This window comes from Silurus aristotelis, assembly GCF_946808225.1.
Source record: "Silurus aristotelis genome assembly, chromosome: 3".
NCBI classification, from domain to species: Eukaryota; Metazoa; Chordata; class Actinopteri; order Siluriformes; family Siluridae; genus Silurus; species Silurus aristotelis.
The window spans coordinates 18,390,191-18,406,279 of NC_139576.1; the positions used below are offsets into that span (position 1 = coordinate 18,390,191).

At 36.9% G+C, this 16,089-nt stretch overlaps 1 protein-coding gene across 2 annotated transcripts in view; it reads left to right on the forward strand.

Moving 5' to 3' along the window:
- epha3 (eph receptor A3) overlaps positions 1-7,231 on the forward strand; it is a 71,860-nt gene extending 64,629 nt beyond the window's left edge. Inside the window, exons 17-18 of one of the 2 annotated variants that reach the window (XM_083536405.1) lie at positions 3,672-3,764; positions 4,408-7,231. In XM_083536405.1, the coding sequence (XP_083392531.1) occupies positions 3,672-3,747 (76 nt within the window). In that variant the 3' untranslated portion in view covers positions 3,748-3,764; positions 4,408-7,231. The remainder of the gene's footprint in view (positions 1-3,671; positions 3,765-4,407) is intronic. The other variant, XM_083536404.1, reaches the window with a different exon arrangement.
- Positions 7,232-16,089: the final 8,858 nt, after the last annotated feature.

Sequence of the window (16,089 nt, forward strand, 5' to 3'; positions counted from 1 at the left end):
TGGGAAAAATGCTGTGTAGTAGTTGGCAGGAAATCTTCTTGTAGCCAAAAACATCTGTACAGACACCCCCCCTCAAGTGATAAGGTATTTGACAGTGTAAATAACGTGACATTTATAATCAACATGATCAAAGCCTTGGTCCTGGAGGACTGGTTTTCTTGTTCTGCACTGTACTTCTTCAGAAGAAACAGCTAACCAAGGAGCGAGAATGTTTTATGTGTATATTTGTGTTAGAGGGCTGGGTAAATAATTATATGCAAATAGATTTTCTCTCCCATAGCCATGACCGAGAATGTGGTAGCTTAATACACAGCTGTTTTCTCATGACTTGGCCTTGCACAGGGAGTGGACTGTACAATATTGTCTGACCAAAATTTATATAATAGAATTAACATTGATCTTTAAATGACTATTATAGTCAAACGGCCTTCAAATGTCTTATAATCTTATATTATAACCTGTTCAGTACTACAGTGAGGAAAATAAGTATTTGAACACCCTGCTATCTTGCAAGTTCTCCCACTTAGAAATCATGGAGGGGTCTGAAATTGTCATCGTAGGTGCATGTCCACTGTGAGAGACATAATCTAAAAAAAAAAATCCAGAAATCACAATGTATGATTTTTTAACTATTTATTTGTATGATACAGCTGCAAATAAGTATTTGAACACCTGAGAAAGTCAATGTTAATATTTGGTACAGGAGCCTTTGTTTGCAATTACAGAGGTCAAACGTTTCCTGTAGTTTTTCACCAGGTTTGCACACTGCAGGAGGGATTTTGGCCCACTCCTCCACACAGATCTTCTCTAGATCAGTCAGGTTTCTGGCCTGTCGCTGAGAAACACGGAGTTTGAGCTCCCTCCAAAGATTCTCTATTGGGTTTAGGTCTGGAGACTGGCTAGGCCACGCCAGAACCTTAATATGCTTCTTACAGAGCCACTCCTTGGTTATCGTGGCTGTGTGCTTCGGGTCATTGCCATGTTGGAAGACCCAGCCTCGACCCATCTTCAATGCTCTAACTTAGAGAAGAAGGTTGTTCCCCAAAATCTCGCAATACATGGCCCCGGTCATCCTCTCCTTAATACAGTGCAGTCGCCCTGTCCCATGTGCAGAAAAACACCCCCAAAGCATGATGCTACCACCCCCATGCTTCACAGTAGGGATGGTATTCTTGGGATGGTACTCATCAATATTCTTCCTCCAAACACGTTTTGTGGAATTATGACCCAAAAGTTCTATTTTGGTCTCATCTGACCACATGACTTTCTCCCATGACTCCTCTGGATCATCCAAATGGTCATTGGCAAACTTAAGACGTGCCTGGACATGTGCTGGTTTAAGCAGGGGAACCTTCCGTGCCATGCATGATTTCAAACCATGACGTCTTAGTGTATTACCAACAGTAACCTTGGAAACGGTGGTCCCAGCTCTTTTCAGGTCATTGACCAGCTCCTCCCGTGTAGTTCTGGGCTGATTTCTCACCTTCCTTAGGATCATTGAGACCCCACGAGGTGAGATCTTGCATGGAGCCCCAGTCTGAGGGAGATTGAGAGTCATGTTTAGCTTCTTCCATTTTCTAATGATTGCTCCAACAGTGGACCTTTTTTCACCAAGCTGCTTGGCAATTTCCCCCGTAGCCCTTTCCAGCCTTGTGGAGGTGTACAATTTTGTCTCTAGTGTCTTTGGACAGCTCTTTGGTCTTGGCCATGTTAGTAGTTGGATTCTTACTGATTGTATGGGGTGGACAGGTGTCTTTATGCAGCTAACGACCTCAAACAGGTGCATCTAATTTAGGATAATAAATGTAGTGGAGGTGGACATTTTAAAGGCAGACTAACAGGTCTTTGAGAGTCAGAATTCTAGCTGATAGACAGGTGTTCAAATACTTATTTGCAGCTGTATCATACAAATAAATAGTTAAAAAAATCATACATTGTGATTTCTGGATTTTTTTTTTTTTAGATTATGTCTCTCACAGTGGACATGCACCTACGATGACAATTTCAGACCCCTCCATGATTTCTAAGTGGGAAAACTTGCAAAATAGCAGGGTGTTCAAATACTTATTTTCCTCACTGTATATAACAAATAATCTGAACAAATGTCATGTTTATAGCTACTCTGATAAGTCTCTGCTTATGATTTTGGGTTGTCAAGTAAACACTGTTTATACACTGATTTGCTTGTGATATATACCCCAATGAAAACTAAATTAAAATGTTTATATAAAATATAATTTAAATATATAAAATATATATATATATATATATATATATATATATATATATATATATATATATATATATATATATATATATATATATATGCCATTTTTTAGTCATCTCTATGAGACTGTTTTGACTTCATTTATCAATAACACCATAAAACATAAGGTTACTGTATACATCTTTGTACATACACAGTGGTTATTAGTCTTATAGCTCCAGCTATAACTTTAAAGTTTTTTCTTTAAAGTTAAATTTAAACTGTTTGAAAATATACTGTATATGCAGTGATTGCTGTAATAATCAACAAATTATTTGTTACGTCTACGAGAAAATTGTAGCTAATTATAAAATTTTAAATAAAAATATACAGTCAACCCCCAATAATTCGGGCTTATTTTCGTGGCTCGGAAAATTCGTGGGTTATCATTTGGAACCTAACAGCAAGTTGCGGATTATCTTGAACGTTAGGAATAGCATTTTAAACTATGTTTTCACTAACAAATTTCATACAATTTTTAAAACACATTATTGTATTAAAGTGACATAATGTCTAGATGAATTCACTAAGGTACCATAGGGGCTGCAGGGGTGCGTCCAAAATTCGTGGATTTTCTGAAATTGGTGGGGGACCTGGGTTCTGTATATTGAAACAGGACTTTAATAATGAATGTGTATATTACAGCTAAAACCAGAAGCCCTATTAATGTTAAACACCCCCCACCCCCATTGAAATATTTAGATACAATGCTTCAAGTTTTCACAGTAATTAAAGAAGTATCGGAAGTGTGTTTTCACTTTCTGCTTTCTTTATTTAGGTACTGTTGTTAATTAAAAAAAAACTTATGTACTGTGTACTTCTGATTTTGATAAAAAATATGTTTTCAGATACATTAATGTCTAAATAATAAGAATAAATACATTACACCTATATGTAGATGTGCTCTTAAATTGCCAATTTGTCAGTTTATATACTTGTGTTCCATTTACGTACATATTAACCATTCTCAGGAGACATGCTGCTGAATGCTAAATCAAGCATCAATCAACACATGGAAATGGTTCAGTGTTCTGACAGTATTCCATTTCTATACAAGAAAAAAAAACTGCCTGTTTATGGTGCAGTCCATTGTTACTTTCTATTCAGTCATTATTGTTACTCACTCTCACGTATCTTTGAGTTAGCACACTTGCACAAGAGTGGATAATGAAGACTCAGGCTTCAGACTTCAAGGAAGTGTTTTTTATAGTTTTGAACATATAGTATAGTTTATCATCTTAATTAACATTGCAGAACGTATACACCTTTCTATGTTCGGAAATAATACATTTAGCATGGAATATTATAATTTTTAATAGCTGATGCATATTGATGCTTGGTCACGGATCAATATGTCACAGCCAATAAATATAGCAGTCACTTTAAAGGTTTGCTTTGTCCATAGAATCTGTCTGGCTGAGGTCAGGCCTACAGCCACTTGTCCTGAGTGGGAGCCATCCATGGGAATTACGACTCTTTAGGCCTTACACTGTGGACGGTGGGTTTGGACTGTGGTTTTCTGTGTGCTGCCTACCTCCTAAAGTCTTCACTTACAAGACCCTACAAGATGCTGAGTGCACATGCTTAAAGGCATAGCTAATTAACAGTGTGAATTCTAACCTAGATGTGCTTGTACTAATATGCTTTGATAAAGTCGAACATAAAGCTGTGAGATGTGACAGCATTTTTACAGAAAAAGTCCCCCCACACTACACTAATTTGTTAATGTCACAATGTTTTAAACACGTTTTGAGGATGTTAAATATTCCATTAACAAAGAAGACACACTCCAACTTAAAATGATGTGCATGGGATAAGTAATGTATAACATGCTTGGTCAATCTGCAGTCTCTATTCTCTTACTCACTGCATGCAACTAAAAAGGTGATATTTTTTATCCTAGTAGAAATCAACTAAAAGTAAACTTATTTCTGTTAAGTTTCCAAAGATTAAAGTTAAACCTTTTGTCAAAGATCCATGGAATCAGATTTTTACTGTCCAAAGCCTTTTATAGGACTCTCCCTCAGCCAATTATGTCAATTCAGCAGCTTGCTGCAATTTTGCAATCTTTCACAGATTTGAACTTGTAATTTAGTAAATGTTGCACCACTCATAATTTTCCTCTCCTTCTCCTTCATCAGGGACTTCAAGAAGGTCGGTGTAACGTTTCTTGGACCTCAGAAGAAGATTGTGAGCAGTATCAAAGTACTTGAAACACACTCAAAAAATGGCCCAGTTCCTGTCTAAAAAAGTGAATGAAAAAATATTAAATAATAGATAAAAGGATAAACAAAAGAGAGAGAAATTCGGGAGAATGATGCTGCTTTAGAGTTTAAAGGACAGAAATGTTGAATATGAGAAGAATCATAAACAATAATGTTTGCATGTCAGGGCACAGTTAAGTGGTGCACCTGGAGAATGGCTGTTTTTCCTGCATCCACTCACATTGGTGAGGCAGGAAGTGTGCCTTGTGGACTGTTATTGTATTGCCTTATGCAATAAAGAAGAATAAAATAAAGGTGGGAACTTCTCTGCTAAAACTAAGCTTTGGGGCAGGACTCTAGGCTCCCATAAGCTCTCCACAGATCAGCAGAGCACTGTATGAAGAGTGAGATGGAGCAATCAGGAACTTGGTGTCTCCACTGTGCAGAAACAACTACCAGCTCTTAACACATGACAGGAGGGTTATAAAATGCAAAAACTGTATAATGCAGCCACCCTTTTGGAGAAAATGAACTCAAGTCTAAGGACTGTTCCATCCACATGCCTCACTGGTTTTCTGTCTTGTTGGATGGGGAGTGTCTTAGCTAGCTGAGGAAAAAAACGCCTGCCAGTACGCAAGAGATGCCTTTATATTTCAAGATTTCACTAGCGATCTGGAGAGCTGGGGAATGGATTCCAGTAAACTACAGTGCAATTGTCTATCAAAGCAGGAATGTCCAAAAAAAGACAAATTATTATTTCAGTCATTTCCTTATTTCTCAGTAGATGTGTTATATTGAGCAGCATATATGTTTAACATTACAGACTTAGAAAAGAGGGATCAACAATAAAAGACTATGTATGTACTCCTTCATTGTGTTCTTTATGCCACTTCAAGCAGACACTTGCTTTTGGTGTTGAGGAAACCTGTATCTGGACAATTACTTTAAACAAAAGTGATTATGTAAATTTGTAAAGTTCTTAGGGGAAAAATCAATGTGATTCCTAGATGTATATCCCTAATCCGGCTTCCTGCTGGGCAACATTTAGAGAAATGTTTTGGAATGTGGTTAAAAAAGTGTTAGTAACATCTGCATCTGTCCAGTATGATCACAAAGTGAGAAGGTCAAAGAACATAGTGGAGTAGAGCATTGAAAGTGTTAGATATAGCAAAAATGAAGGATCTCATTGAAGAGAAAAATGTATCATTTCCTGTTGTGAAATTTCATAAATCTTTAAACGGCACTAACATATTTGAGGGGAGGAACTTTAGGGACAATGTGAAGTAATATGTCCATCTTGCAAAAGCTCAGGATGCACAGCCCTCATTCGATTTTAGGATGAGAAAAGACCGAAAATAAGTAAATATCATGAACGGACTACTTCAAACTAATGTTCTGTTCCATTTGATCATAAATTAGTTTGTGATTACAAACAAAAATAGAAATGATCTGATAGGGAAAAATAAATGCATAATCCTTAAAAAATGTTTCATAAGTGTGTTTTGACATTGTTTATTCAGATCATGAATTAAATACATAGACTGTGGTTTTTCTCTAAAATGATGGAAACATTTAGCTTTTCTTTTTTCCCTTTAATCTGCCTGTAAATGTTGCTGCTCCCACAGCTCTCAGCATGTACATATGTAAACACACCCTGTAATAACAGCAATGGTGAACGCACCCAGCCATCCTTTTGTACAAATGTTTGTATGTATAAAAGAATGAAAGAAAATCTGTTTAAACTTTTTAAAAAAAGCAAAATTTCATTTGTATTATATTTTACGCTCTTTTGTATCATATTTGTGGTTTTTTTATTTTACAAACAAAAATCAACAGCAATGACCTATTTATTTGATAACAAACAGTATACCGTGCTAATTTGACTGTTTTTTTGTTTGTTTGTTTGTTTTGTTTTGCAGCATACAGTAAGTTATGACATTGTTATTTGATTACATTATCAGTGTTGTGCATTTTCTTTTTTGAAACATGACTTCTAAAGAGAGCAATACTGTTTTTCCACACTGTCCTCCTCTACTCTTCCTTTAGAATGGTTTTTGTGTGTGTGAGGATGTAAGTGTGCATATGTAGATGGCCTTGTCTACTAATGTAAAATGATTTGTAGTGGAAACATTTATATTTTTATAATAAACTGTGTCAAAATATTTTCTAAAGAATGAATGAAGACAGGATTGTGTCATAATGATTTTACTTGACCAGTCTTATGCTCCAGTGATTGTAGTGGTGATGCATTGGGACAGTCATCCTAATAAACCTTTTAGTCAGAATCAGTTGCATCATGGTCAAATGCATCATATAAGAAGCAAATATGTAGCCATGTTGAACCTTAAGGCAAGGTAGATCTAGTCTTATTCTGTGTTTAATTTTCTTTTATAAGTACTGTAAGGTTTGATTTCAAAGCAACAGGAATTGCAATTTTACAATTCAAGCAGAAAGTTCCTGCAGGTTCTAGCATATGTTCCATCTACAGAATCAGAAATTTTACAGCAGGAAGCCAGCTACAGTACTCTGTGTAAAAAGCCATATGTTTTGCTAGAAACTCATAAGAATTCCTATGTTTGAATTTTCTTTTTCACAGCTTATGTTTCAGTTTTCACCAGTTAGCTCATTACACTAGGATGCATTTAGTGAGTTATAAAATCTAATTGCTCAGTTATAAGATTGATTCATGATACATTCTGTGAGATTGGTCTGAAATTCTCACCCACAAAAGGAAATAAAAATAAAATTACACATCCTTCAACTTGTGAATGATACTGAAATCTTTAAACAAGCATCCTATTGTGTTGATGTTCTATATAATTATGCATCATCCATGTGGTTCTGATTTACCAAATCTCTTGTGTCCTCAGTACATTACAGTCGATATAGATCATGTTACATGCCATCAATAAACAAATCCATATTCTTTTATACATACGTAAACACTGGGTTTATTGTGTGATGTTATTTTTACTGCAACTGATTTTTAATAGTTTTTCAGAGCCATCAAACTCAACTGCCTGAGATATGAGTGATGGGAAATCTGCTCTACCCAGAAAGCATGAGACAGAACAGATGTGAAGGGCCAGATGTGCTGGAAGTTCGCAGTCCCGGGAAAAGGAGAGACCAGGGTGAGATCAGGGAGAGAAGCAATGAAAAAAGTGTGTGGGATGCTGCTTTGTAATTCTGCAGGTGATACAATGCCCACCATCAAGGCTCATTTTTGCTAAGAGACATGACATGAGATGTAACGCATTAAGACAAGTCCAAGTGCACATAACAAGACCTTGGTAGTATAGTGCAGGATATTGTTTACTGTCTGTGAACCACAGCTACTTTGTTGCAACTTTTGTAGAATGGCAGTAATTATATAAAATGTTACAGCTTATTTTTATAGTGCATATGATGTGGAAATTACTCTGCTATTAATTATTTTGGATGGTTTGTCCTTAATAGCATGCAAAATAATTAAAAACAATAGCATGCAAAGCAACTGCTAAACTGCTTAAGATTAGAGAAATATGATTGCTGCATTTTTTAAAGACACCCAGAGACACATCAGTCTTCTTCTTCCAGCCCTTAAAAAGTCTCCAGCTGTTTGCAGCTGCAGCACGAAGCAGAACAACACCTTGCAAAGCTATAAACAGCCTTGACTCTAGCAGCTTCAACCAAAGGGCACGATATCCACCAAAGTCACTTCCTGAAATGGGGTCATGGGTCAGCAATAAAGATGGAGATGGCATGTGTTAATAATTTTTAACTCTTTGTTGGTCCCTAAAGTTGGTAGAGTCTTCATTTAAAACCTCATTGTTACAACCTTTGTGCCTTTTTTAATCAAGTGCCTTTTCAAGGTTAATGGACTAAATATAAATGAGACATTTAATCTGGCCACTAATGGCTCTGAATGTCAAGGCTGAAGCAACTTTGTCACAGAATTTGTGGCTGTGTGTGTGTGTGTGTGTGTGTGTGTGTGTGTGTGTGTGTGTGTGTGTGTGTGTGTGTGTGTGTGTGTGTGTGTGTGTGTGTGTTTTGATGATGACTGAACCGTATGGAAAGGCTGAAGTCTCTGTAGTACATTTTACAGGGACTGGCTCGTCAATCTCTCTGCAACCAAGGGAAAAGTCAATAGCATTTCAAGTAGGAAACAGGTCATAGGATTAAACACATTCCTCTGTTCCTGTTTGTATAACGAATGACCTGTCAGACACAAGAGGGAACTTCATCACCATAAATGCTCCACTATGATGTTCTTCTCTCCATTGATCAAGGCTGATAAAATCTTTTGACGATAACATCTCTATTTTTCATTTATACAAGTTTCAAAGCCTACACATTGCATCTTTTGTATACGTATGGAATGAATATACACAAACACACACACACAAATATAATATGTGTGTGTGTGTCTGTGTGTATTGTATCTCACAAAAGTGAGTACACCCCTCACATTTCAGCAACCATTTTATTATATCTTCCTAAGAGACAAAACTATAGAAATGAAACTAGTATATATTTTAGATTCAATTTGCAGCTTGTATAGCAGTACAGATTAGCTGTCCTCTGAAAATAACTCAACATACAGCCATTATTGTTTAAATAGCTGGCAACAAAAGTGAGTACACCCTAAGTGACAACAGCTGTATGTCGTGTAACCATGCAAAGCCACATGTCCTATTCATCATGTTCATGTTTTTTTCTGCTTGACAAGTCCTAGACCATACAAATTCTTAGAGCAGTTAAAATTTGGTGCTTGAGTGCAATTCTCTCATACTGACCACTTAATGTTCAACATGGCACCTCATGGCAAAGAATCTCTTTGAGGAATTGATAATTAGAATTGTTGCTCTCCACAAAGATGGCCTAGGCTATAAAAAGATCAGTAACACCCTGAAACAGTTCAGTGGCCAGGGTCATACAGAGGTTTTCCAAAATGGGTTCCAATCAGAACAGACCTTGCAAGGGTCCATCAAAGTTGAGTCCTCGTGCTGTGCATTAGATGCAGAAACTGGCTATTAAAAAAACAGAAGCGGAAGGTCCGCTTGTCAGTGCTTATACCATATGCCATACACTGCAACAAGTCATTTTGCATGGCTGTCGTCCCTGAAGGAAGCCTCTTCTGATGCTGGCTCACAAGAAAGCCTGCTAACAGACAACCTGTCCAAGAGCATGAATTACTGGAACCAAGTCCTGTGGTCTGATGAGACAAAGATAAACTTGTTTGGCTCAGATGGTGTCCTGCATGTGTGGCATTGCCCTGGTGCGGAGTTCCAAGAAAACTGTGCCTTGCCTACAGTCAAGCATGGTGGTGGTTGCATCATGGTCTGCGGCTGCATGAGTGCTGCTGGTACTGGGGAGCTACAGTTCATTGAAGGAAACATGGATTCCAGTATGTACTGTGACTTTCTGAAGCAAAACTTCATGCCCTCCCTTCAGAAACTGAGCCGAACGGCAGTTTTCAAAAATAATAACCCCAAAATATGCCAGCAAGATGATAACTGCATTGCTGAGGAAGCTGTATGGCTTCAGACATGAACTCTATTGAGCACCTGTGGGGCATCCTCAAGCGTAAGGTGGAGAAGCAACATCCAGCAGCTCCATGATTTCATTATGGATGAGTTATTTCCAGATAACTATGGTGCTCACACAAAATATTTGCACTTTGGACAGAGTTTTAACATGTTCACTTAGGGTGTACTCACTTTTGTTGCCAGCTATTTTGACAATAATGGCTGTATGTTGAGTTATATTCAGAGGACAGTAAATCTGTACTGCTATACAAGCTGCACATTGACTAAAATATATCCAATTCATTTCCATACTATTGTCCTATGAAAAGATATAATAAAATGGCTGCTGAAATTCCTTTAGTGTTTATCATGTACTTTTAACTAGTATTTTAAAATTAGATGTGTTTCAAGCTTTTCTGCAGAGATGACAGATTGTTTCCGGCTAATTATACTTTATCATCTGCAGCGAGACACGTAAACCTACTCCACTGACTCGTTTCCAAACATTTGTTATGGATAACGAATAGACACTTTCATTCCCGAGCTGAAATCAGACAACATGCTGTGTCTCAAAGAATGTAGCGTCCATTAGATCATGACCATTGGTTTTGCTCATGTTATGATCAAAGCCTAAGCTGAGTCACTATAATACATCATTGCATGTGTACTTAAATGTGGCAAGTATTCAGTTAACATCTTGTTGTGTTTTGTCTTAATTGTGGGTCTGTTTAAATCATAACGCTAACCAGCACGGGCCAGAGCAGATGGCGCTAAGGCGCCTGTGTTTAGTGCCTTTTCTCTCTGATAAAAGCTGCTTATAATATGGTGTCATGGATTCCACACAACAGATTGAGTACATGCATTTGATTATATTATTTCATTAGTTGCAGACCTTAGTGTTACAGAGTCCGCAAAAGCTTGAGTGTCCAACATGTCCCTCGTGGTGTGTATGCACACACTGAACTTATATTGGATGTATATTTCATATAGCACTGTCACAGATCAGAAGCAGTTTAATGGACCATTTTGATGATTTACAGACTTCTAACTGCTATCGTCTTTATCTGTGACTTTTATAGTATAGGCTCCTGCTGTGTACTCGTTACAGACTACTGTCACTATTATGCTTTTGTGCAAGCTGTAAATGGGATGCCTTAAAGTGCACTTAATCTTGCCATTGCAATTTTCCCATCAAATATGCAGCTAATATACATGTTAGCACCTATTTTTGCTCAAACTCCTTAGCAGTTTATGCCTAGTTCTTGCTTTGTAATTTTTGAGGACAACTGCACACTTTTTTCATTTAAAGGTCATATTACAGTGAAGTGTAAACAGTGTCATAGTGGATCAGGCTGGTTCATATATAGGAGGTAACATCTGGACACTAGGGGGATGGGGTGGATGGAGCTCCCTATGGGCTGCACTGCACGCCAGACAAAGAAGCCACAGAGCTGTTGGAAGCAGCATGCTGGGAGGGGAACCCACAAGAGCTCAGGCTTTACCCAGGCCGAGAGGAAGCTGGAAGAATCTGCCATAACTCACTTATAAAACAACATGGGTCTTTGGCTGCTTTTGACCTCAGGCCCACAGGCAAAGCACAGCTAGCAGCCTTTGCTTCATTTCTGCATTTAGACAGGGACTGCTTTTATGTTTACTTTGAGAACTTGATGGCTTCCAAATCCACAAATCTTAAAATTGTTGGAATGCAGTTGTTTTTTTGTTCTAATTTAGTTCCTCTCATTAGCTGGGTTTGCCCCTTGTTCTGTATGCAGAATGTTTCCATACAGTTCAGACATGACTAATCTTTTCCGCCCTTCCATTATAAAACTTAGCAAACTTAGCTGAACCTCCAAAATACTAATTCCAAGGGTATTATACTTCTCTCTTCCCACTCCACGACTAATTTCAAATGAGGCATTTTATATTTCCCTCTTCTTATATCTTATAATTAAGAACTTTTTTAAAGAGAATGCAGAGAACCTTAGTAATTATATGCAATCAATGGATAATTTCATCTAACTTCTGGCCCCTTATCTTTATCATTTGGTATTAGTTTAATAAAAGCAGAATGTTGTATAGTAAAAAAAAAAATCTTATTTCATTTATTTAACAATAGGCTTAATCTATGACCCCAGAACAAATCCTGCCTGTGTCAGTTTTGCAGAAAAGAAGTAAACACTTTAAACAATAAGTAAATGCTCTGTAGTAAAAAAATAAATAAATAAAAAATAAGCAGCTTTTTATGAAATTAATGGAAAAGACGGGTTACTTATTCATGCATGCACCCAGGGATGCAACAAATGTTATAGTGATAACGCACCAATTCACACATCATAATTCACTTACCATGCTATTGTTCATTAAATGGAACATGTTTTCCCAATTACGAGTTGTCACAACAGGGTCTCCTCATTCAAAGTACAGCACTGCACAAAGCCCTCCTGTTGGGAAGAGTGGGTGTTTCCCCACCATTTTTTGCTTTGTTGTTCTGCTGCACCAAGGTAAAACTATTTATTCCTCTCTTAATTCTGCCTGACATTTACAATTACCGGCTCTTTCCATTCTTGCTGTGAGTCGCTTACAAGTGCTGTTGATTGTCAAACAGTGTTAGAAGTGCTCAGATCACAGGGCTCTGTGTAAAGACAGTGTTCATGGCCTTTTACGAGCATAGTGGCATTCAACTCATTTTTAAATAGGAAATGATAAAGACTCACATTTCTCTATTAATGTCATGGGCAGAGACACAGTGTGCTAAATGATGTTATTTCTCTTCTTTTAGGGGTCACCAATAATTAACCTCATTAACACTGATGCAACAGTGGAACTGTTTTTCATTTGGTGTCAAGATGATGCATTATATACTTTATGTTAATCTGTTCAAATTAACATTTTGAAATGATGCATTTTATGATAATAATTATGATTATGTAAAAAAAAATAGACATAGCAAAAGGAAATGAGACAACATAATTTACATAGTTATATTTAGGCACTAGAGCACAGTCACATTTTCCTTTTATGATGCAGCTAAGCCTTATGTGAATTGAAGTGTTCCTCACAGATAATCCTGGGATTATTTCAGCAGATGATTCTGAGCAAAGAGAGCTTTTCTGCCTAATTTACTTTGAAAGGAGGTATGGCTATTACAGCGCTCATTATGTGATGGTCTACTAACACTTCAGCCTATGGAAAATGTTGACATAAGGGTTAGCTTGGTCCACTCAGCTAAAATATCCCTCATTCCATTTCTTTTCTTATGCTTGTTGGGATGCCATGTTATCCTCTGCCCTTTCCTTCTCTGTGTGTAGGTAGAAGATAGTGTAGAACATGAGCTCCACACTATAAAAATAGTTTCTGTATGTCTGTTTTTAATTTAGACTGACACAGAATAGAAATAAACTGTTTTAAAAAGAGGAACATGATCTAAATTTAGGTTGATTCAAAGAGTTTTATCAGACATGAGCGATCTCATGAATGCGTGCATTTATAACTTGTGAGTGGTTTTAGCTATTTTACAACTTATGTTGAGTGTTTATAATGTGGGTTAAACACACCTGATAAGGCAAATAAAAAAGACACCATTTCCATAAATTTTTATGTTTGTTACAAATATATAAGACATAAGTTATGTTCTGTTCATATTTAAAGTTTGTAAAAAAAAAGCCTTTCTTCTACCTGGAATGTCTCAAACTGGATTATTCAAATAGAATCTCAGATTGATGACCCATAAAAGTATTGCATAGTTTTGTTTGATTATGTACAGCTTGATGTTACCTATGCACTCTTATCAATCAGAGATTTTCCACGTAATCAAAGCTGACATTAATCTAGACAAAACCAACCCAAAAACATACTGACTTAATTTAAGATGTAATCAAGCTGATCTGGCATTGATTTTAATTTGTAATGTATTATTGGTTTAGAGTGTGGGTTTAGAATTCAGCTCAAAAGCACATCTGAGCCATCTTACATAACAAGCCCAAAACACAGATCTGGAACACGTGCGCTGTTTTTAACGCTTTATTCATGCAAAAATGTAAACAAGTCAATTGATCGGTACAGCAAGTACTGATGGTGTAATCGAATCCTATATCCATTCAGTGTAACCAATTGTATAACTGAATCTACAGGTTTTTTACTCTGTGTACTGAATCCATTTGAATATAAAAAGCACAACTCTTATGGGGATCTGCATGTCTTTCTTTATCAATTTCTCAGACCTGTTTTTGTTTCCTTACAGCTCACCCTGCAGAGTTTATCTACTTGATCTCATTTAAGGGCCAGCTTAATTTTTTTTTCCATTGCACAGTTATTCAGCTTGGAAGATGGACAAAAGTCAAATCCAATTCATTCTTGGTGTAAATTTACATTTGGAACATGAGCCGGAGCTTAGTACAAGTTTGACAGAGGGAGAGCTCCAGTTACTTCACCACAAATCCTGCAGTATACATTAACTTCCAGCTTTAAGCTATTACAAGCACAATAGAACTCCAGTATCCTCTCATCTTTAGACCACCTTGGTTTTCAGCAAGTCGTTCTGAAGGTCAGATGATGGAGGTCTTTCTCAGAGGTGTTGTCGGACTGATTACACTTCAGTGTGAGGATGTGTGAGCACCCACATGTCTGCTCTCTCTCACATGGTAAGATGAGAGGGAGAGGTGGCAGCCAATGCCATGAATCACAGCTGAGACACAGGACAGCATGTCCCAGAACTCATTCCATGAAGCCAGGGTTTCTGCACACCCATTTTTTTTTTTAGAGTGAAAAATGCACAGGTCTGTTTTTGGGTTCATCTCAACTCACTAACATTCAAGTTCATTGTTTTTTTTTTTTGTTGTTTTTTTTGCCTTGCTTTTAATTGATTTGATTGACTCATTAATTCAAATAAAATACATAATTATCTATTTCAAAACAAGTCTAACAATTATTTCATCATTTCATTCTACCAAATTAAATATGGACATGACTGCTGTCTGTTTGCAGTACTGCTGCTGAACGATAATGATACAGATGTTTCTACTTCCATGTTTATCCCATGGAGTTGCAGATGGTTGTCAAATTGGTCTGCCAGACAAGCTACTGCAAGTTGCCCTGACAGTCCTTTAATAGTAATTCAGAGTCAACGCTGTATCACTGGTGTGATGCATCAGCTCAGATACATCAATAGTTATCATGCCCCAACTTCAGGAATGAACAAAGTCTGTCTACTTAGTGACAGGCACACTGTAAGAGAAGAGATAATAAAAAGAGAGTGAGCAAATAAACAAGGCAAGTTGAAATGAAAAAGTAAAAGAATATTTATATAAAAGGAAAAATTCAGACATTTTTTTCTCTAGCTGAATGAAAGTTAGAGACAGTTTATAGAGACAGCCCAGTTGGACGGCTGTTTAGTTAGAAACTTTACCCGGCTAGTAAATAATGGAATGTGTTATTGTGTCTCTATTGATTTTTGTACATTAAACTGTAAATTATTTCACTTATGTATTTTGCTGCTCTGGCTTATGCTTAACCTGTCAGAGGAATGTTTTATTTAATATCATTTCTGTAATGTATGAATCTAAAATCAGTTTGTTCCAAACAAACAAAAAAGGTCTAATTCACTTTTAACCATTAATTTGTTTATTCAGTACATTACCTCATATTCCTTTAGTAGATAATTTATGTTGCCTTCTTCTTTGAATGTTATTGCTTAAAGCAATATGATAATTAAATCAAGTCACTACTCATGAAGATAAATACATGCCATGAGCATTTGATTTCTGGATGCACAGATCTTTCATGTTACATATTCATGTCTTCATCAGTGAGGAAGTAAACTTTTAGCCAAATGTTCATGCGGTACCTGAGACTGAGTGAGTGGAGAGCTTGAACAGAGCTTTTATTCAACAACCTCAAACACAACAGGTGTTTCTGATAAGCTGTGTGGCTGGTCATGGTTCGACACGGAGAGCCGAGCACTCTCATAAACAAAACCAACCAGAGCCCAAACAGAAGGAAGTTGTCTAGAATGATGCAGAGAGATGACTTGGCTTTCTTCTATTGGAAACATTTTCATAGCCAGAACTGCAATCTGTTTCTCATAAGACATCTAGTATTAACCATCATTTATTTA